Source organism: Scardinius erythrophthalmus (genome assembly GCF_964197995.2).
Source record: "Scardinius erythrophthalmus genome assembly, chromosome: 4".
NCBI classification, from domain to species: Eukaryota; Metazoa; Chordata; class Actinopteri; order Cypriniformes; family Leuciscidae; genus Scardinius; species Scardinius erythrophthalmus.
In genome coordinates this window covers 14,738,142-14,759,604 of record NC_138224.1, presented here as the reverse complement: position 1 = coordinate 14,759,604, position 21,463 = coordinate 14,738,142, and the positions used below count along the sequence as shown (strand labels likewise).

The following is a 21,463-nucleotide window of genomic DNA, read 5'->3' as shown; positions in this document are numbered from 1 at the left end:
CAAAAAAAAGATGTTTACATAGTCCACAAGACAAAAAAAAAATCAATAAAAATGACCCCGTTCAAAAGTCTATGAACCCTTGATTCTTAATACTGTGTGTCATTACCTGGATGATCCACAGCTGTTTTTTTGTTTTGTGATGGTTGTTTTTGAGTCCCTTGTTTGTCATTTACAGTTGAACTGCCCGATGTTCTTCAGAAAAATCATCCAGGTCCCGCAAATACTTTTAAAGGTTTCCAGCATATTTTGCGTATTTGAACCATTTCCAGCAGTGACAGTATGATTTTGAGATCCATATTTTCACACTGAGGACGGCTGAGGGACTCAAACACAAATAATATAAAAGGTTCAAACATTCACTGATGCTCCAGAAGGAAATACGATGCATTAAGAACCGAATATGACCACATATTTGATTAAATATCTTTTTTAATTTTTTAATCTTTTTATTTTTTATTTTTTTTATTTGTTCTTTTTTTATTTAGTACTGCCCTTCGGAAGCAACAAAGATGCTGGCATGTTTTCCGGAAGACAAATTAAGTACAATTTACCTTGATCTTCAATGCATCGTGTTTCCTCCTGGAGCATCAGTGAATGTTTGAACCTTTTTAATAGTTGTGTTTGAGTCCCTCAGTCGTCCTCAGTGTGAAAAAATGGATCTCAAAATTATACTGTCACTGCTGGAAAGGGTTCAAATATGCCAAAGATGCTGGAAAACTGAAGAATTTGCGGGGTTTTTCTGCAGAACCATTGGGCAGTTTGACTGCTCAGGACAAACAAGGGATTCATGAACAACCATCACAAAACAAAACAAAAAAACAGTTGTGGATTATTCAGGTCATGAGACCGTATTAAGCATCAAGGGTATGTAAGCTTTTGAAAGGGGTCATTTTTATAAATTCAGCTTCTTTTTTTTTTTTTTTGTCTTGTGGACTATGTAAACATCTTTTATGTAAAATATCTTATTCAGGACAGTACTAAAAAAAACATGCATTTTGTATGATCCCGCTTATTTTGTTCAAATAATTTACATTTGAACAGATTCTGCAATGGGTTAACAAACTTCCGAGCACCACTATATATATATATATATTTTTTTTTTTTTTTTTTTTTTTTTTTTTTGGGAATTGGAAGAAGTGGAATACTAATTTGTTTAAACAAGTTGATCACTCCTGCTCAAGCTTCAGACACTAGATTTATCAGGATGGTCAATTAGTCTGGTAATTTTTATTTTAAATGTACTATTTTTCTATTTTTATTTTTATGTTTTAAGTAGAGATTTGATCAATATAGTTTTTTTATGATCGACAATACAGGCTGTTTTTTCATGCAAACAAAATGTTATCTTATTTTCATATACATATTCTGTGTTCCTTCTTTTTGACACCACTAAAAAAAATCATTAAACTACTGCAATACCAAGTATCATAAATTGATTTAATAGTATTCGTTTTATATGTATAATTTATTATATTTAATAATTTATTATTAGTTATTCTAAAGTAAAAGGTTCATCTCTTTTTTTTTGTTCTTTCATTAAAACAGAAGTATTTTGTTAGCAGTATGTTTGTATTCAAGTATTGTATCTCATTTGTTAATCCCACAGTTAATTCCCTGGCGTGAGCGTTATCGTATCATAATTTAATGTACATCTTAAGAATTCATCACGATAAGTCTTGCAACTCTTTTTCATCGAGGTTTCCTCCATGGCAAAGTTTACTCAAGTGCTCTCCATGCCAAATCAGAACAAAACGCCTTGCAGCATGAATCTTGAACAAACAAGAAAAAGCTCTTTGCGCTTCTCATGGCGTCTCTGTGGTTCCTATTCCTCATCTTGAATTCATGAGCAATTGCAGTCTTCTTTGCTACATAGGAATGACAGAGCCTCCCCTGGCAGAAGCAGTGATTATGAGCAGCGCAAAGAGTTCGTTCAGGTCACCCCTACATTACAGATGAGCGTAATCCATCCACAAACCCCTATCGGTACTCGCTCTTTCCGAACCTCCCCCGTGTTTAACATTGATGTTTTTTGCATGGATTATTTTCTAATTTTTAAACCCACGCATAGAAGTTTTGTTGTGCTTAAAAGTTTGGCAGATCTGTGGACTGCGTTCCTGCAAATGTGCTAATAAAGATCTCTGCAACGGTTTACATTGCAAAACAAAAGTTTAATTGAGTATTTACGCACCCAAGTGTTCTTTGCTGGCAGGAAAGCAAATTGGGTCTCTCTGTCTCAACAAACCCTACAAAAAAGTAATTAATTCTCTTTGCACTTTTAGTAAGGAGGCTAATTAATGTTCTGGTGACACTTAGCAATGGCTTCATATATTAGCAATAACACTATCCTTGCCAGGCCATATGTCTTTGTTTTTGCTCAAATATTTGTTCCAGACTGATTATGATGTAGAGTTGAGTGTTTTTTATCTTTTCTTTTTTTATCAGTATTTTCATTTTCTGATCTGTGTGTGAGAGTGACAAACGGCAAATCAGCCCCTCCAGAAATATTGCAGTGTTTAGCCTGAACAGTAAGTTTAAAAAAATAAAAATAAAAATATGTTCTGGTTAGTTTTTCAGAGTACATAAGGAACTTAATGCAATCATATCTGGAAAAAAAACATTAATTTATTTTTATGTAGCATAGCATGTACAGACAAACACCAATTTGGTTCTACAATACCATTCAATTTGATAACATTAGTTCATGCATTCGGTGCCATGGAGTACATGTACCTTTGCAGTATTTGTTACTAGTTTTTCATTCATTTCCACTTAAACCAATATATGTTTTACATTTCAAGTTTTATAAGTTAACATTAATGTATTGTAAGTTAATATGAAGGAGCAATAAACAATAGTGTATTTTTAAGTTAACATTACTAAATGCTGTAATAAAAGTTTGTTTTGTTCATAACTAATGGATCAACTAATGTTGATTAGTAGTACATTAACTAATGCCTGAACTTTGCTAATCACAATTGCAATTTATCGGCTAGCGCTTATCCTGTCACGCTACCAATGAAAAGCAACTTTGCTTGCACTGAAAAATCTGTAATTCCCAAAATATGTCTTTGGTCCTTTTCATCGTGCACCCATCTTAAGTACCACTAGAAAAAAAGTGCTATATTCTATGGGGGAATGTCCTGTGAAAAGCAGTGCCTCCTGGGAAATTGTTTTGATGTATGTTCACCAACACAGGTTTTGATTTGTGTTATAGTATTGTGTGTGTGTGAGTGACATTAGGTGCTCTACTCTTGCTTACCTCAGTAGAGGGCAAGAAAAGATCATCTCTCATCACACAAAGGGGAAAAGCTGAGAAGGGCTATTCCATACTGTACATCTCATGGATTATGTAAGATGCGCATTTCTGCATAGAGTCCAATCTACTCCTTACACACGTACACTTCACGTACACACTTCACATACACACCACCACATAAGCAATTTTTAACAGCCCCGTAGGCAAGCCAGGGCTCTTTATAACCACACACACACACAGACGTTTATCACAAATCTTTTGCTGTGGTTTATCACATTTATTTGTAACTTTAGCAGACCTTTATTTTTATAATGTGATGGTAACTTTCAATTCACTTACATGTATTGTTTTAATAGTGAGCTAATTACATTTTATATCCTCTAACACTAAATTTATATTTAAATTTGCATTTTTAGATTTTCATTAATGCCTTTTTTATTATTTTTATTTAGTGGTTTTCTTCTTTTTTTTTTTTTCCCATTTTGTATGCAAATCTGACGCACATTTACCCACAGTCATACTTTTGTACTGACACAGACTCCGGCATTCAAGCGTGAGGTCCTTTAAACACTTAACGTCAATCCCAGTTTGAAGGAGAGTTGGCGAGCGCATACATGGGCAAGACAGGAAGTAGTGACAGATCGGCCGTGTAAATACTCAATCTGCAGAGACACGAAAATCCATCCGCATTGAGATTTTCAGGCATCTGCATACATGCAGGAAGACATCTAGCTCACGCTGCACTTACCATGCACATAGGCTCACGCATATACAGGCTTGTGCAAACACGAGCTGTCACCCTGTCTCTTTGGCCATTCCATAGCCTCCCTCCTCTCGTTTATGGGATATATCCCTCTAGGCTCTTGATAGACATTCTTTTAGGCAGGTTTGTGGTTCACCCATGCAGAAAGAAAGCCATAACACTTCCACTAGTCCCAATCTCATGGGGAAGCACGGTGTGTGCATGCGTGTTTGTCTGCTTAGACTGTAATTAGATATGACATTGTTAATTGCATTACTGCAGATGAACACATGCTTGGATATGCAGGCAGAGAACACAAATTATTGTTTGCAACAGCTGCATATACGGTTCTTTTTTCTTTCTTTCTTTCTTTTTTTTGTTGAGGAGTTTCTAATCCAAATTCTAAGCTTGAAGGGCAGTTTCCCTGTCATTGCACAGAGTATTTGCCCCTCCAGGGAGACTGCAGACCAAGAGCAGCCATTTTTCTGCCGTGATGACAGTAGTGTTTCCTGTACTTAGGACTTAGTACTTTCTCTTGTAGTCCTCCAATGTCACAAGTCTTTGAAGTGAAGAGATTTGCTTGCAGTTGGCAAATCTGTGAATCCAAAACACTGGAAATCATATGACACGACCTGATTTCTTTAATGATTTGAAGGTGATGTTAAATCATAATGGACCGTATTTAGCTAATAAATGTTCCTGGTCGTATTGTGTGAGAGGCATTAATGGTTTATACTCTTTTATTATAAGTAGCAAATTTAAAAAATACTAAAAATATTGACCATGCTCTGTATTTTTACCATATTCAAGGTGGGATAGAAAATGTTTAGATCCTTAGATTTTTTTGTTGTTGTTCCAGGAGGTTCCAAATATATTTTGTAAAAAGAAAAGGCTCATTTTTGTTTGCACTCCTAGTGACTCCGAACTGCTACAGTATATTATAATATTGTAATAAATCGAGTCCCTTTGTCTCAGCTGCCTGGGGATATGACAGTAAAGGAATACTAAAACTGTCTACTTGTCCTTTAAATTCGATAGTGTTTAGATGTAAAAGTCACTTGCTCTGAGATCCACACACTCTGTGTGTGTGTGTGTGTGTGTGTGTGTGTGTGTGTGTTTGTGTGTGTTTGCGTGCGTCTGTGCAATGAATGAGACTGCATTTCTGTTCCTTCCAAGTGAATTTAAACACATACATACACACACACACACACACACAGGCACACATGGCATTTCCCTCAAGCCTGCTGACATTTGCTCCTTTTTGGGAGTACAAACTCTCCGCCGCCAAAACGTTTAGTACCCTCAACTCGGCTGTCGCTTCAGGTGTCCTTTCTAATCGCCCGACAGTAATTAAAAAGTGGACCTTCCCTTGCGCACGCCCACTAACATTTACGGAGAGCAGACGCTCCTGACTGTGTTTTTGATGCTTTTTGGCGGTGGGACGTCCCTTCATTCCTGGTTAATAGATACTAAATATTTGTTTCTTGCTGGCAGAGATTGCTACTGTCCTTCCCCATTTTCCATAGTCATATCATAACAGCCCTTCTCGTGGCCGCTCCATTGCCAGACTCCAGCGGCGTTACAGCTGCTTTTTACTGAGAAGTCTTTCATGTGATCTTCCCTGAATCAATTTAGGCTCTTTGACAGCTTTCTTCTAAAACGAGATGAATTTTCAGAGGCTTTTTGTTTTATTTGGTTCAAGTGTAAGAGTTTCTCGCAGTGTTGTTGTCCAGAAATGCGTCTGAAGCCTCCTGGGCCTAAAACCCATCATTATACAGCAAGATAAGACCACCTCAGAGAACGCAGGCTTTCAGCGGCTTTCAGCAAACAGCATTTTCGCGCTTTCCACCTGCATTTCTCTCTTTCGCAGGTCATCGTGGCTCTTTCTCTGTCTGCCATGCACACACATACCCCTGAGAGCACAGTAGACAGGTTTAAGCCGGCAGTTCTAGGGCTTTGGGATTCAGCTAACGGCTCATCAATTTTCTTTATTACCTGCTCTGGAAAAAAAACGAAGTCCTCAGTGCAGGGAGAGGCTATTCTTAGATCCACTGCCAATTCCCTTCCTGAATGCATCCACTCACTCTCCCTCCTGTTTTTACACACTCGTTTTCTCCCTTTTTTTTTGTTCATTCATATTGCTGATTTACTTGCGGAGCTATGTTTGTGAGCAAAATGGCTGCAAACACCTTGTGAGTGGACTGCGTTGTGATGGAAAGATTTGGCTTTTTCTACTTTAGAGGCTTCAATTGCTATCATCTCTGTATGCATTTGGTAATGGGTTTGTGATGGGTGAATTTTTACATAAATGTTCTGGGTTCAATATAAGTTAAGTGCTGTCAACTGCATCTGTGACATACTGTCGATTTACCAAGGAAAAATAATTTCGACTCGTTCCTCGGGTTGTAAAAATAAGCAGAAATTGTTTGCGGTAATGCACTTACAGTCAGGATTTCTGAAGCAAGCCATTGCTCCAGGATAAAGTTAAAATATATATAGTTTTGAAAGTTCAGCCACAAGTTTAAGTGGTGTTGCTTAACAATTTCAGAATTCCCTCATGATTGGTCCAAATTATACAGTAAACAAAAGATATTAACAACATATGGTATGTTAATGTTTTAATTCATGGGTAAATGAATGTTAAATTATATTATTAGTAGTATTACCGGTATTAGTGCTTGCTTGTACATATTTTGTTAATCACATTTCTGCTTTTAAACCCTCAGGAATATCTTGTCCCATAGACTACCTTTGTACCTGCATTACTGTATATGATTTTTTTTTTTTTTTTTTTTTTTTTAATACACAAACTGATGGATGAATCCATATTAATCAACAGCTTGTCACAGATTATGTCCATAGAGCTTAACTTAAATTGGTTTATTCTAATAAAATCGTTTTTTTTTTTTTCTTGCTTTTTCTCCCTATCATTTGGTATGTATTTGACGCAATTCCCTCAAGGCTTTAGTGTTACATCTGTCATTGAATGTAGGCGAGTGTGGAGGTTGTATTATTTGTGTTTGTTGTGTTCCTTGGGTTCTTTCATGCGTATGTGTTTGTTACTTCTATGACATCCGATTGCCTGAAGAGTTGTAGCGGGCCGTTACGTTAAGACCCCTCAGCATCAATCACATACAGCTCCCCTCCATTGTCCCAGGCTATCAGTCTCTCATGACGACCCCTCCTGACCCCTGTGGACCCGTAGGTTTAACATCCAGACATAAATCTAACCGTGTCGGACTGCACACAGAGCCATTTTGGGTTGCTGTTACAGAAAGCCACAGGCTCGTTGACAGAAAGAGCCATTTCTTCAGCAGAAAAGCAAGCGGGCTCTTTTTCATGTGCTGTCAGTGTGTGTTGGGCCAGAGAGCGAGAGGAAGTGGTTCAGAGGCTGCGATTCTATTAAACACGGCTGCACATGGCCAGGACTGCACTGCACGCTAGCACAAGAAACTCAATCAAGAATTGATCGGATTGAATCCGAATCAAATTACGGTGTCAGATTCACCTTACAACTTCCTGTTTTCAGTAAATCAGTCAGAGTGAATGGTCACGATTTGAACATCTTAAAGGGATAGTTCACCTATAATTGAAAAGGCTGACATGATTCATTCCCCCTTATATTGTTTTAAATGCATATGATTTGTTTGTCTTCCATGGAAAACAAATGGTTGTCAAAAGGTTGAACATGTCCCTCTTTTCCATGCAATTTCAATGAATGCTTCATTAAGTACAGAGAATGTTTAATGATAGCTTTGTGTGACAAAGTTTAAAACTTGACATCACCATTCTAGCTTTTCTTGACACATTTATGCAGTAGCAATCTCAGATTCATGATTGAATCTTTTTTAGTACATTTTTTCATTGATTCAGTTGGTCAAAGGAGATGAACAGATGTTAAGGTTTTCAGTGAAAAATACTTAAATTTCACTACATTTATCATTCAAATCTATCATATAACTTCAGAAGACTTGAAATATTATGTATGAACCACATTTGTAATAGTTTTATGGTGCATTTTTATGGTTTGTAAGCTCAGGTCCCCATTCATTGTAATTGCATGGAAAAGAGAAACCAGCAGATTCTTCCAAATATCGCCTTTTGTGTTCAACGCTGTAAAGTAAGTTGTACGAGCTTGGAATGAAATGCGGGTGAATAAATGATGGAGATTTTTTGAACATGCAATTTTTGTGAGATTTTTTTGAACAAACTATTTCTTTAAAGTGCACTTTTCCTTTTGAATTAGGAGTTCTAGAGTGATTTCTTTTGCTCTGCTCAAACAGACAGGCATTTTGTCTACCCTCAAGGAGTTGCACTGTTATGTAAACACGTACTCGGGCTTCACCTCCTCTTTTCATCTTTCTCTCATGCGCTTCTCTTTCTCTCTCCTAGCATGCATCTCCCTTTTCTCAGTATTTCCCCTCACTCTGTCTCATCTGTGCTGTGGGCTTGCAGCCAGCCATGTTTCGTGTGTGTGGGGGGGATGTGACTGGTTTTAGTGGGCTACCAGGCCTCCTTCAGGACATAAGTGTCCCCCTACAGAGCGGCTGTCGATGTCAGTCCAATTTTTCTCTCTTTGTCATCTTACGTCCTTTTTTTTTTTTTTTACTACCTGGCTTCTCAGTATCTCTGTTGTGTAAAGACAGCTAAACGGCGATGTTTGTCAGATGCAAGCGAGTCGATGAGCAAAGCTGCGAGAGGTGGAATATTCGATCTGAGAAAATGAAGAGGCTGCTTAACTGTAGCCATGACAACCAGGCATCAAGACATGCTGGGTTAAATAAAGTGGATTATTTTGCTTTTAATTTGCACACATTTATGTGTGCTGACTCCTTTGCAGAAAGAAACATAAAGAAGGAAATATTAAACCTCTTTATGTCAGGGTTGTGTAAACATGGTATATTTGATAAATGGATTTGGGTGAAGACTTCACTTGAATTCCGAGTCTATCCCAGAAGCCCTCTGTCATGACGGAGTCTGATTAAAACATATGTCGCATGTGGTTATTTCATGCGGTGAAGTGTGGGCAGACAGCAGGTAGGCAGGCTAGCTGGAAATAAGCCGCTTTAAATAGCTCCGCTTCTAGTCTTTACTGCAAATGAATACTGATTTGAAAGGCTTTTATTTTTCTCAGCTTTGTACAAACATCAGGAGGTTTGTTCAGATTGGAATGTCAGAACTCCTCCAGTGCATTCGATTCTTTGAATACATCTTCCCTGTACTGGGACAACAAAATTGAGTCTAGGGATGGGCAGGATAGTCAACCACTTGTTCTACAGCCAATTTAGCTTTAACATACTTGCTGGTGCTTTGAAGTTGGCATGAAATATAAATTCACCTTATCTCTTTACTGCATGCATGTTTTTGATGTTATTGTGAATAATTTATCCATGCATATGTTCCATTTGTTTTATTTTTTTGACCTCGCGACTTTTAATCTTCTGGTGAAACGATGCTCTATGGCAACGTTTACCAGACTTCAATCATTTAGTCTGCTTAAACCCTGCCCCTTTCTTACAGTTGACTGCAAACATTCAAATCCACCTCCATCCAATCAACAACCAATAGATGGAACAAAATCCCGCCCTATATTTTGTCTTTTTTTTTCCCACCATTGACAGAATTTTCTGGCTTTATTTATTTTCACTGTTATATGGTTGGGACGCTATAACGCATCTTCTGAAAGAGTACTGAATCTCCTGATCAATACACATGCGAAGAGAATGCAGAAACAAGCAATATCATATATAATCATATTCATATGTAAAATAACGCGATCATCAACATTACACAGCATATAAATTTAAACTGCTTAAAGGGTTAGTTCACCCAAAAATGAAAATTCTGTCAGTAATTACTCACCCTCATGTTGTTCCAACTCCGTAAGACTTTCGTTCATCTTCGGAACACAAATTAAGATATTTTTGATGAAATCTGAGAGCTGAATCACTCCTCCTGCAGGCTTATGGACACCTTAACTTGCTGGCCCAGAAAATGTATTAAAGACTATAGTCCAAGTGACTCCAGTGGCTCAATCTTAAGTTTATAAAGCGACGAGAATACTTTTTGTGCGCAAAAACAAACAAAAATAACGACTTTATTCCACTTTTCATTTCCTTCTCTCTGGACCTCGAGTTTTTTTTACGTAGTGTAATAGCGTAGCGCGTCTGTGTTTCACGTCACCACGTATCACACATGACCAGAGTCGCCCAATAGTGAGCCTACGTGGTGACGTGCAACACAGACGCGCTACGCTTAAAAACTACGTAAAAAGACTCGAGGTCCAGAGAGAAGGAAATGAAAAGTGGAATAAAGTCGTTATTTTTGTTTGTTTTTGCGCACAAAAAGTATTCTCGTCGCTTTATAAACTTAAGATTGAGCCACTGGAGTCACTTGGACTATATTAACAATGTCTTTAATACATTTTCTGGGCCAGCAAGTTAAGGTGTCCATAAGCCTGCAGGGAGGAGTGATTCAGCACTCAGATTTCATCAAAAATATCTTAATTTGTGTTCCGAAGATGAGCGAAAGTCTTACGGGGTTGGAACAACATGAGGGTGAGTAATTACTGACAGAATTTTCATTTTTGGATGAACTAACCCTTTAATGTTAATGGATGAAATGTCGACCCAGGACGAGCTATAGGACTGTGCAAGCATTAGGGGTGTGGATGGACTCTACTCCATCTATGTTTTGATTATCATTCTGAATCCGGTCTGCAAACGTGATTTTCTCAGCTTTTTGCTCAATGTTGCTTTTTTTTTTGTGAGTGTTGATAAATAATGCATGAAACTAGAATAAAATGGAAATATATATTTTTTGTTGTTGTTGTTTAAAAGCAGAGGGTCTGTTATTTTGATATATAACATGTTCAGATATTCATACAACAAAATATACTGGGGGCCATGACATTTTTGTGAAAATGATCAAATACGCTGGATGTGGCTGGCAACTTTTTTTTTTTTTTTTTTTTTTTTTTTTTTTTTTTTTCTTCAGCTTGATCAGATGATTCTAGTGGCTATATGCTCAACCTTGTCAGCAGTGTTTTTTTTATATTCATCATTTTGTTTTCTTTAACTACATTGTCATCTTTTTGCGATCTTCCTCTAATAGCTGTGTGTAAAGTCAACATTGGAGCGGAAAGTCTGTGTTGTTGTGTAAGGCCCCATATGCTGCCGCGTTTCCCTGGGGGCATCATCTGCGCGGGTGGGTAGTCGCGACGTGTGCCAGACCCCTCAAAACCAGCCTGGGTTTTTTGCGCAAACAGGCTTCATTTCCATAGTTAACCCCCACAGAAATGGTGCTAAACCACTTAGAATTTCGACACCAACGCCGCTGCGACGGGGGGCCAGAGTTTCTGGTGATTTCTTACCTTTACCGTGCTGGAATTTCAGGCTGGTGGGAATTTGTAATGGCTGACAGGAGGGCGGTGACATTAGCGGTGTAAGCCGCGGTATAAGCTGCGCAGCCGCCACTGCATCCGAACAGCTGCTGTCGGTGATATGAGGCTGAAGAGAAGCTCCCCGCATGCTGACATCTCGCAGCTGTTGATTCCCAAAGTGCCATGCCACCTGGGCACTTTTAATGCATAAATTTATCCGCTAAGTAACCACATCCAAGACTCCACGTCCACCTCTGCTCCACACACCCCTCCCATCTGCGTTCACCCAACGTCACCCCATCTTAAGTTGGTTGGGTTGGAAAACGCCGCATTTATCCAGCTTACAGTGTTCTGTGTGTGTTCAGATGAGTGTATGACTGCGTGTGTGATTATGCTAAGTGAGTTTATAGCGCTAGCTCAGTGTTTGCAGGTTAAGTGGATGCTGACAGTGTAGGTCGCTTAGTTGATGTGTTTGTCAGCGTCCCTGAGTAGATTGATGTGGACTTTGGGACGCCTGATGGATAGTCGGTCTGCCCTCTGTCACCGGATAGACCCGTGTGCTTGCGTACATTAGAACCAGTGAAACAAATGTTGACAGTGAAATCCCAGAGTGTTGTTTTTTTTTTTTTCCTGCCTTCTAGTGCAATGGTGCTTTACAATCATATAAGCATGAAATATGTTTTCTCTCTCTCTCTCTCGCATTACGCATGCATGCATTTACCTGGAAAATACATGCAATCTGTCACTGGTAGTTCTCATCTTAAAGGGTTAGTTCACCCAAAAATGAAAATTCTGTCAGTAATTACTCACCCTCATGTTGTTCCAACCCCATAAGACTTTCGTTCATCTTCGGAACACAAATTGAGATATTTTTGATGAAATCTGAGAGCTGGCTCACTTCTTCATAGGCTTTGAAACCAATGAGAAAACATAAAAGTGCCTTATCAATGCCTCAAAATGAATGGCTTACCTTTCACACTTTCCCATCAAATGATCGTGAGCATCATTGCTCTCCTGAACTCACGTCACAGGCCCACACACCGAAGAAAATGAATAGTTCCTAAATCATTATTTTTTTGCGCACAAAAAGTATTCTCGTCGCTTGATAAACTTAAGGTCGAGCCACTGGAGTCACTTGGACTATTTTAACAATGTCTTTACTAACTTTTCTGGGCCAGCAGAATACAGTTACCTAGAAGCCTATGAAGGAGTGAGCCAGCTCTCAGATTTCATCAAAAATATCTTAATCTGTGTTCCGAAGATGAATGAAAGTCTTAAGGGGTTGGAACAAAATGAGGGTGAGTAATTCCTTACAGGATTTTCATTTTTGGGTGAACTAACCCTTTAATACTTTGGGATTGATATGTGGAATTGCTCGGGCTACACATCAGCTACATTTAGACATGGAGTCGAAAGCTTGCTTTTCTTGTGGTTCAGGGGGACTAAACTCGCATTCAGACTAAAGAGACTTGCTACAAAGCTATTTGGATTTCAGAAAGCATAACTGGACCTGTATGTTTGAAATTTCTCATTGGGCAATGGATGTCTATTGTTCTATTCATATGAAAATCAATAGATTTGCAGTATAATCGTGTTTAATACCTCCCAAAGTGCAGTACACTGGTGCACCTCCCCAATACTGTAGTACTTAGATCCATCTGCGCTCTTGCTAATCTTGTTAGCATGCACAGTAGCGAAACAGTCCTGTCATATTCTGCGGTTGGGTCCCGTGTCCTGCTTCGATGTAGGCGTCCGCTGGGGTCAGAGGTTATAGCTGTCAGATGTCAATCAGGAGGAGTTCAAACGAGCAAGGCTTAGTGCTGTTGTCATTCATGGATCTTTTTACATTGATTTTCTTTTCTTTTTTTCTCTCCTCCCAGCCCTCTGAGGGAGCACATAGCCATGCATGCTAATCGGCTTTGTGTTTTAGTTGCGAACAGACTATGGTTGCATTCCGTCACTGTCTTGCTACTTTTATTGATTATTTTTAATTATATTCATAATGTTTATTCTAATTCTAACTTTCTTTGTTTGTTTTAATGGCATATGTAGAACTCTATAAACAAGTGTTTCAACATAGATATTACGTTTAGGGGGATTGGAGATAAATGTAATGTTACAAACAGGGTGACCAAAATGACCACTAGATTTTAGGGTTCCTCCACACCTGAAATCCTAATTTAACCCCTGCTCAGGCTTCCCAGTTTGCTATCTTCTGCAAAATATGCACCCAAGATCATGAGTGATATAAAGAATACAAAACGTCTATGACAAAAGATTTTCTGCTCAGATCGTTCTCTTGTGGTTGTGCTTGTATCTATATACAGGTTGTCGCATTTGTATTGTATTTCTGCATTGGATGAATCATTAGTTTGGTAATGCATATAGACAGCATATCCATCCGCAGATGGTTTTGTTGATTCTGGTGTAAAAAGGCATTGGACGTAAAGGCATGTCTGTCTTGTTAGTCATTCCATACTGCTAATAGCTTCATCAATATGCACAGACGAATCGAGCAGACGGACATAATGGGTCGTAGACCTTAATTGACTATGCTAAAACACCCTGATAATGTATCCCACCTCTCCGATTACCAGTCTTTTTTTTTTTTTTTTTTTTGTCTGTATAGTCCAGCACTGCATAACCCACGTGTTTAGCTGTCGTTTAGGGCAGGCCTAATCAGACTCTGTGTAAGGAGGTATGGTTGCGTATCTTCTGAAATCCATTTGCAGCCTTTTTCTTGTCCTAACATTGGTAGATATTTTGCATTTTCCAGGTGTGGTGGATGGCAAACTCCAGGCCTTTTATTTTATTTATTAATGTTTTATTTTTTATTATTGTACCCGGTTACCCGTTTTCAGATGTTTAATGTTAACTTCTGTCAAGTTTAAGTTTTTTTTTTTTTTTTTTTATCAAAGAATTGCAGTGGAACAAAGAGTCTCCAGACTGCTGGGTAGATTTACTGAAGTATTTCCTTCAATTATTTCACTTTGAAGAACAAAAGCACTGCTAGCAAAATTGCATGCAAATATTCTGAGTTTAATATACCATCTGTTTATTCCTATACTTGTTCTGTAATAGAAAGAAAATAAAAGATTTGTCTTTAAATATACACCGCAAATGGCCAGTGAACCTCTTAAATTAGATATTTTTTGTCACACAATGCGAACAATAGTCTCCCCCATAGCACCGCCCCCATCGAACTTGGTTTTCCAAGTATCCAATTTATGCACACTTTGTGAAAGAATGCTGTGTGTGTGTGTTGGATAACTCTGCCGTGCCATTATGTCTCGCACAGAAGTTTCAGAAAGAGCCTTCTCTTGAATTAATGAGCCTTTATTTCCAAAGGTGCCTACATTATGAATATAATGAATGCTTAATTGATTTAACCAAGTATAATATGATTAATAATAAAAAGCATGGCTTTCTTAAGCATTATTAGATGGCTGTGACAAAATGAAATGCCTTATTAAAAAAAGCTGTTTTTTGCAGGAAAAAGACATCCTGGTTATCTGCCTCAGGTGCAATGACTTATGGGTATTGTAGTTGAAGTGCTGCAGTGTTTGATGCATTTAACTCTTTTAGATGTAGATTAATTTGGCAGGTAAATTCAGTGTGTTCCGGTATGAACTTGGACTATACATTTGATTCTTTCCCTTTGGCCCTGTGTGTTTGTGTGTGCATGCGCTCTGGGTGTTGATGGGGATTCGCTCTCACTGGGCGGAACACACTCTATTGGAATTGACACGCTGTCACCTTTCATCAGCGTTTGGAACGGCCCCCTCCCCTGAACTCGGTGTGTGAGAGATGCAGTTTTTATGAATGTAACTCTGCTGTATCTTTAGTCCCTGAAGAAAAGTCTGACCTCTCCTTGAGTGCTCAACGCAACAGGGAAAGTCACACTAACATACTAATGGGCAAAAACTGCTGCTTACAACGGCTGATACTACTACTAATAAAGCAATAAGCCATTAAAAAGCTTGTATTTCTGTTATTTCAACCAAGGTAATGCCCTAAACCTTTATTATAATTGTTTAAACACTCAAACTTTAGAAAATTGACGAGCTAATCTGGCCTGAGAAAATTGTTGACTACAACTGTTAAGGAAAGATTGGTTCATAGTGGTTTCCAGGCAGGATTTCATTAGCAAAACTTTACAATGAGGAGGCTTTTGTTGTATTCATATTGAATGTGTGATTTATCACAATTTTACCATTGTTTCAACAGTGCTTATTCAATCAGAGTTTAGAGTCTCTCATTAAGCCCATGTTAGAGACTTTCGCTCATGTTTCTGCTTCTAATGTTTGTTTGTTTTTGTCCTTTGAGGACTGTTGTTAGCTTGCAACAAAGCTGTCGTTTAATTCGTTCTGTCTCTCACTCTGTCACACTTGTTTTTTGTGGCTTATTGCTATGGATTTAGGCCACAGGCAGCTCAATGACAGAATACATCACAAATCCTTTCTCTTCATGACCCCGCCCAGCAGCAGTCATATACCTGCACTCATGTGGAACAAACAAGAATGGTTGGTTGCTCACAGAAGGTCATTTGCCCAGGGTGCAGTGTGTCTCTTTGAGTCAGAGTGTGTGTTTGTGGCTTCTTTTGTGCTTTTGCAGAGGAGGATACGTGAGAGAGTGGGATTTTGCATATGTCCGCCTGCTCGTGTGTCTCAAGTGCCCTTGCCTCTATGGCGAGTGTCAGAGGTCACATGGCTGCAGGAAGCGCAGAGTCTGCACTGACCGGCGGTGCCAGAAATGACACTGTGACAGTCGGCATAGTAACGAGTGTTGACACTCAAATCTGGGTGACTGCAATTTGTCCTGCAGGTTTGGTTATAACTTTGTGTTACTGTGCCAGGGCATTGTGGGTAGTGGGGTTAGACTAACGCCCTTGCTGTGGAGCGGTTTGCAGCGCGTGGCATGTTTAGATCTTCATTAACCCGGCCGTTTTTTTTTCCCCAAGGAATCATTTTCTTGTTTTGGTCACACCTCTAGGGAAATAATCAGATGTAATTGGGTAGTTTGACCCTGTAGTTTATCATTTGGTTGGCTGGGTTTTTAATGCTCACTTTTTTTCTGGTGGTGGTGGTGGTGAAATTGGACTGTAAATGTTTGGTCCTGCAGTCCTAGTGGACATAATTAGCTAAAACCAGCACTTTGAACATATAAAAGTCTGGTTTGTAATTAGCTTCCTCCTGCTCTCTGGGAGAAAAAAATAAAATAATGGAATAACGGGTAAAACTTCAATAGCTGATGTACATCATTTGCTAATAAAGCCTCCAAACTGAAGTAAAGGGGCAGTTGCGTAAGAGCCTGATAATTCGTTATGTTTGTATTTCGTAAGACCCATCCCTCAGCGCTTAGTAAGCAAAACAAACTGCTTTGACTGCACGCAGGGGCTCTTTTCTTGACACTTCATAAAGCATTGATAAAGTAGAACTTCTTGCCCTTCGTTTTGGCACTATGCTGAAATTCGCACACTCATATTCGTGATTTCCTACCGCAAGTCTTAATGAGCTTGCTCTTTCTCCGTGGTGCTCTGCCCTCTGTCTCTTATGACGTTGCTCAAATCTAGCCAATACCTCCTGTCATCTGTGAAGTGCAGAGGTCATTGCGACCTTCTCATGGGTTGGAAAATGTCACCAACCCATCATGTGAAGGGATTATCAACAAATGCAGCGTTCACACTGGTACCAACAGATGAAACCACTCAGATCTGGTTCAGTCAGAGGTGTTAATAGGTTTAAGTGAACATGAAATCAAAATTAACCCCATTTACTTCATAATGCATAATGGGTTGCAAAGCATGTTAATTATAAGACTGGTGCATTGGTTATTTTTAGATCCTGTTTTAAACTGTGGAAAATGTCTATTTATCAACAGCTCTGGGCCAATTACGAAGAGAAACCAAAAGAAGAGGTAGCTCAGCTCACGGAGGAGAAAGAACGTGTGGCAAAATACAGATCCGTGTATGTCACAGAGATCACAGATGGAATGCACTTCTATGCACAGGACGTGGAAACCGGTGAGTGTTGTCCTCATTTCTTAAACCTATATATAACAAATACACACACACACATGTATATATGTGTATATATATATATATATATGTGTGTGTATTTATTTAAGAATGTAATTTATTTTATTATATCTTTCCCCATCTTCATGTCATGGCCCAAACGTAGTCGCTAAGTGAAGGATTTGGGTCTGTGTACATTCCTTTGGTGCTTCAGTCAGACAGTATCTGTAATTTAGTTGTCCTTTGGCTCTGGGGTGATTAGCCACATGACTTTAAAGGCTCAGGTGATTGGCTTAAAAAAAAAAAAAAAAAAAAAAACGTCTGTGCCCATGAGCAAAGATGCCAGAATGCAAGTCACATACTTTTGCAAAAGTGAATGGAAATGCTAATGGATAGCGTTCTACTTGGATTAAACTGTGTCAGCAGCAAAAAGCCTCATGAATCACATAATTTAAATTGGCTTCCTTTGTTATGTTTAGATGACAAACTCTCAGGGTTTTTCACTAATAGGCATCTAATCCAACTCCATATTCAACCAGGCATGAATATGACATCATATCTGAAGGGCGTTCTTCAGACTCCAGATATGATGATTATTAAATGTAGCCGCTCCAACAAGCTCCAGTTAGGTAACATTGCAGGTTGTGTTTATTGCCTTCTAAATGCCCCGAGTGATCTTTCTGCTCAGTGTGATGGCAGCTAGTCATTAAACATGACATTTAAATCGCCCTTGGTAGTGACCTAGTCCATGATGCGACCAACCATCCTGTGATTCAAGGAGCTGTTTTAGTGAACAAACACACTTTGCATCCCTCTTTTGTTTATATTCACTCATAATCACCAACTTATACGTACACTCTCTCTCATTCTCTCACACACACACACACACACATTAGAAACAGTAAAAAGATTGTAATTAAGCAACAAACAACAGTATGGGTTTCATAATTAGGGTCTCGACATGTTCCAGTGGCAGACTTCATTGGCAGAACCATAAAATTGACTTTCATGGTCTCTTAATGTGTCTTAATTCGCAAATTAATTAATTTGCATGAATTTATAATAAATCTGTGGCTGTCCTTGCCAGTAGCATTACAATCCTATCGCTTTTAGTTTGCGGTTTGGCTTCAAATAACTCCATCTGAGAAAACTGCAGGTGTCAAAACCTGTGTTTACAGGTTTAAAAACAACTAAGGGAAAACGTTAGAGAAAAGAGTGAGATTCTGGACCCCCGTCTATTTATCACTTTAGTTCCTCAGATGACCTTTAACCCCTGTGGGTTGCCCTGAGAGGAAGCGAAGACGGCTGTGCCATGTCTAGTAACCATCACACCAAATGAATACCAGCAGCAAGTCACACACACACTCTCACTCAGTTCTTTGTGAGGTAATTATTCAGGTTATCTGGTTAGCTGCAGGAGAAAAGCAGGTCACGCCAAATGCAGTGCAAAAACGAAGGGAGACGTGAGATAGAAAACAGGAAATAGGCGAGGAAGTAGTGCGGGAAGATAAGAAGGAAAAAACGCTGAGCTGAATATGCAGTATGTTTGCAGCTTTGCACTGTTTTGGCTTTTTTGTTGTTGCTCTTTTGTTGTTTTTAAGGGCTTGTTTTTTGTCAGATGAACCAGCAAGTGTGCATCTTTTCCTTTGTTTAATTGGCCAATGTTTTCCACTGAGACGATTGGAGATGGAGATGGAGATGGGGAAGGAGAGAGAGGGAGAGAGATGGGCTCGTTAGAGAAACAAGATTGTTATTTTCAGCTGAAAGTCATTCCTTTTTCCCTTTCTCACACTCTCTCCAAACTGCATTAAGGAGGTCTCATTCCTTGTAGAGCACTTCAAAGCAGAGCCCTATAAAACCTACAAGCCAGTCGCTTTGCAATTTCATTACCGGTTTCTCACAGCAACTTCAGAAAGAGAGGGGCATTTTAACAGGGCTGGCACGATTTTCATAAACACTTTCAAGACGAGCCTTTTGATTATGACATAACTTTTTATGTCTACAAATTTTGCATCTAATAATTCCACTTTCTTCCTTAATGGTGGTCTTGCTGAAAGAAGCGTTTCACATCATTTGAATTTTTATAAACGAATTCTAGTCAAATGAAAAGATAAGTCAGTGAGATATTAGATGGAAATACAGTGTGGATGTCAGGGGGTCATGTAAGTGTGTGAATTAAGTGTGGTGTGTATAGCCACTGTAAAAGAACCTAAGCTCCGTGGCGCTTTAACATTACACACTTAAGCTTTAAAAAGGAAAACAGGAATCACATTCTTAAGATGACCTTTTTCTCAAACAAATGTTTCTATAGTCAGTAAATGGCACCAAAGCCAGTGTGGTCTTTTCAGCATTTGATAGGCAAATAATAGTTGCTCATTGCCAAAGTGGCTGCCGAGTTTATTCACTTGCTTTATAAAGATTCAGTCCTTTGCAGTTGTTTTTACAGATTCATTTCACAGATCCACTTTGTGATCATGGAATTGGTAGTCTAAAGCCTGTTTTATACTTCTGCGTCGAACTAACGCCGTAGCTACGTCGTAGGCTGTGTGTAGCGCTTACCCTGACGTGCACCTCTCCAAAAATGTATCAACGCGTCAACTCTTACGCGGACACAAGCGCTGTGATTGGTCTGCTAGAACCCCTCCCTCGGGTTTCACATGCTCCCTCTGCAAGTGTAATTGCGCGTCAACGCGGACAACGACGCAGACGTATAGATGAAAACCAACGCGTTGCCTACAGTGTAGAGGCTTCGGCGTAGGTCCGACGCAGAAGTATAAAACAGCCAATACATGCACAGCTATTTCCTGCAGCTCAACTCTCAACTTTTCTGACGACTTCAAGCCATCTCTAGAGGGAAGTGTGGGGGATTACAGGGGTGCGTTTCCCGAAAGCATCGTTGGCCAACTATGGTCGCAAGTTCATCGCAATGTCCATTGAACTCTATTGGTAACGACGAACTTGCGACCATAGTTGGCCAACGATGCTTTCGGGAAACGCACCCCAGCATGTGTAATCTAAAATTCTGAAATTACTGAAATCAGAGCACATGTATAGCCACTGTCTATATTTCAGTGTAAATAGTAGATCACATCCAAGTTTTGATCAAAAATCTGAACACGTCTGCTGCAAGCTCTGCATAGTTATTTTTTCCCTGCGAATGAAACTCAGGCTGTTATCCAGAGTGGTGTTGACTGAAAATAAACAGCTCTGATTGATTTTGTGGTATCACAGGGCTGAAGCTGCCATCTCTTATGAGCACTGCGCAGTCTCCGGTTAATGCATGGTTTGACGCTGTGATGATCTCAGCTCACGACTTCATTTAAAAGACTCTAAACACCCACAAATCGCCCTGATAACATCTCCGGTTTCCAGCACCCCATGCGGAGAAGGGAAAAGCTTGCGCACGCTGTCTCTCTGTCTCTATCAATTCTTTTCCTTTTCTCTGTGTTCTTTAATTAGTTAGATTTAATTACTCAAAGTGTGGGATCAGTAGTGAAATGGAATTCCTTGGGCAAAGGAACGTTTGTGTGTATCTCCAGAGGCCGTGTGTAATTTCTCTCTAGGGTGGGGGTGTTATGTAGTTGTGTAACTGAAACCTCAGTAAAGTAATGAACACTTTCAGTTACCTGCACTGACTGATTCGATTCGGCATTGGCGTCAGCAAGCACGTCTGCAACAGACGCATTAGCTGTTGTTTGTCTTCAGCTGGTGGAAACTAATTCATAACAGAGATGGGTTTGTCACCTTGTGTAGATATTGGGGAGTATAATTATGTGTCAGTTTGCAGTGAGTATAATTATGTATGTTATTTATGTTTGTCTCCTGTCTTTATTCTGTGCGCTGCACTTGATAATGTGTGGATCGGTCATGACGAGACTGGAAAATACAAGGGAATTTGACTATTGTCTTTTTATTTTATTTCTCAAAAAAATCTCTACCTTAAATTTAAACCTTACAATTTGTTTTATGTATATTGTATTTAATTTTATTTTTATATTACTGCATGCCTGCAGCAAATTAGCTCAAGAAAAATATGAATAATTAATTACAACTCATTATAATTAATTA

The 21,463-nt window shown here is 39.1% G+C and overlaps 1 protein-coding gene across 1 annotated transcript in view; it reads left to right on the top strand.

Annotated features, from left to right (window-relative positions):
* snd1 (staphylococcal nuclease and tudor domain containing 1) overlaps nt 1-21,463 on the top strand; it is a 179,220-nt gene that overhangs the window by 133,350 nt on the left and 24,407 nt on the right. The window contains exon 18 of the mRNA XM_081362702.1: nt 17,260-17,401. Coding sequence (XP_081218828.1) covers nt 17,260-17,401 — 142 coding nt within the window. The remainder of the gene's footprint in view (nt 1-17,259; nt 17,402-21,463) is intronic.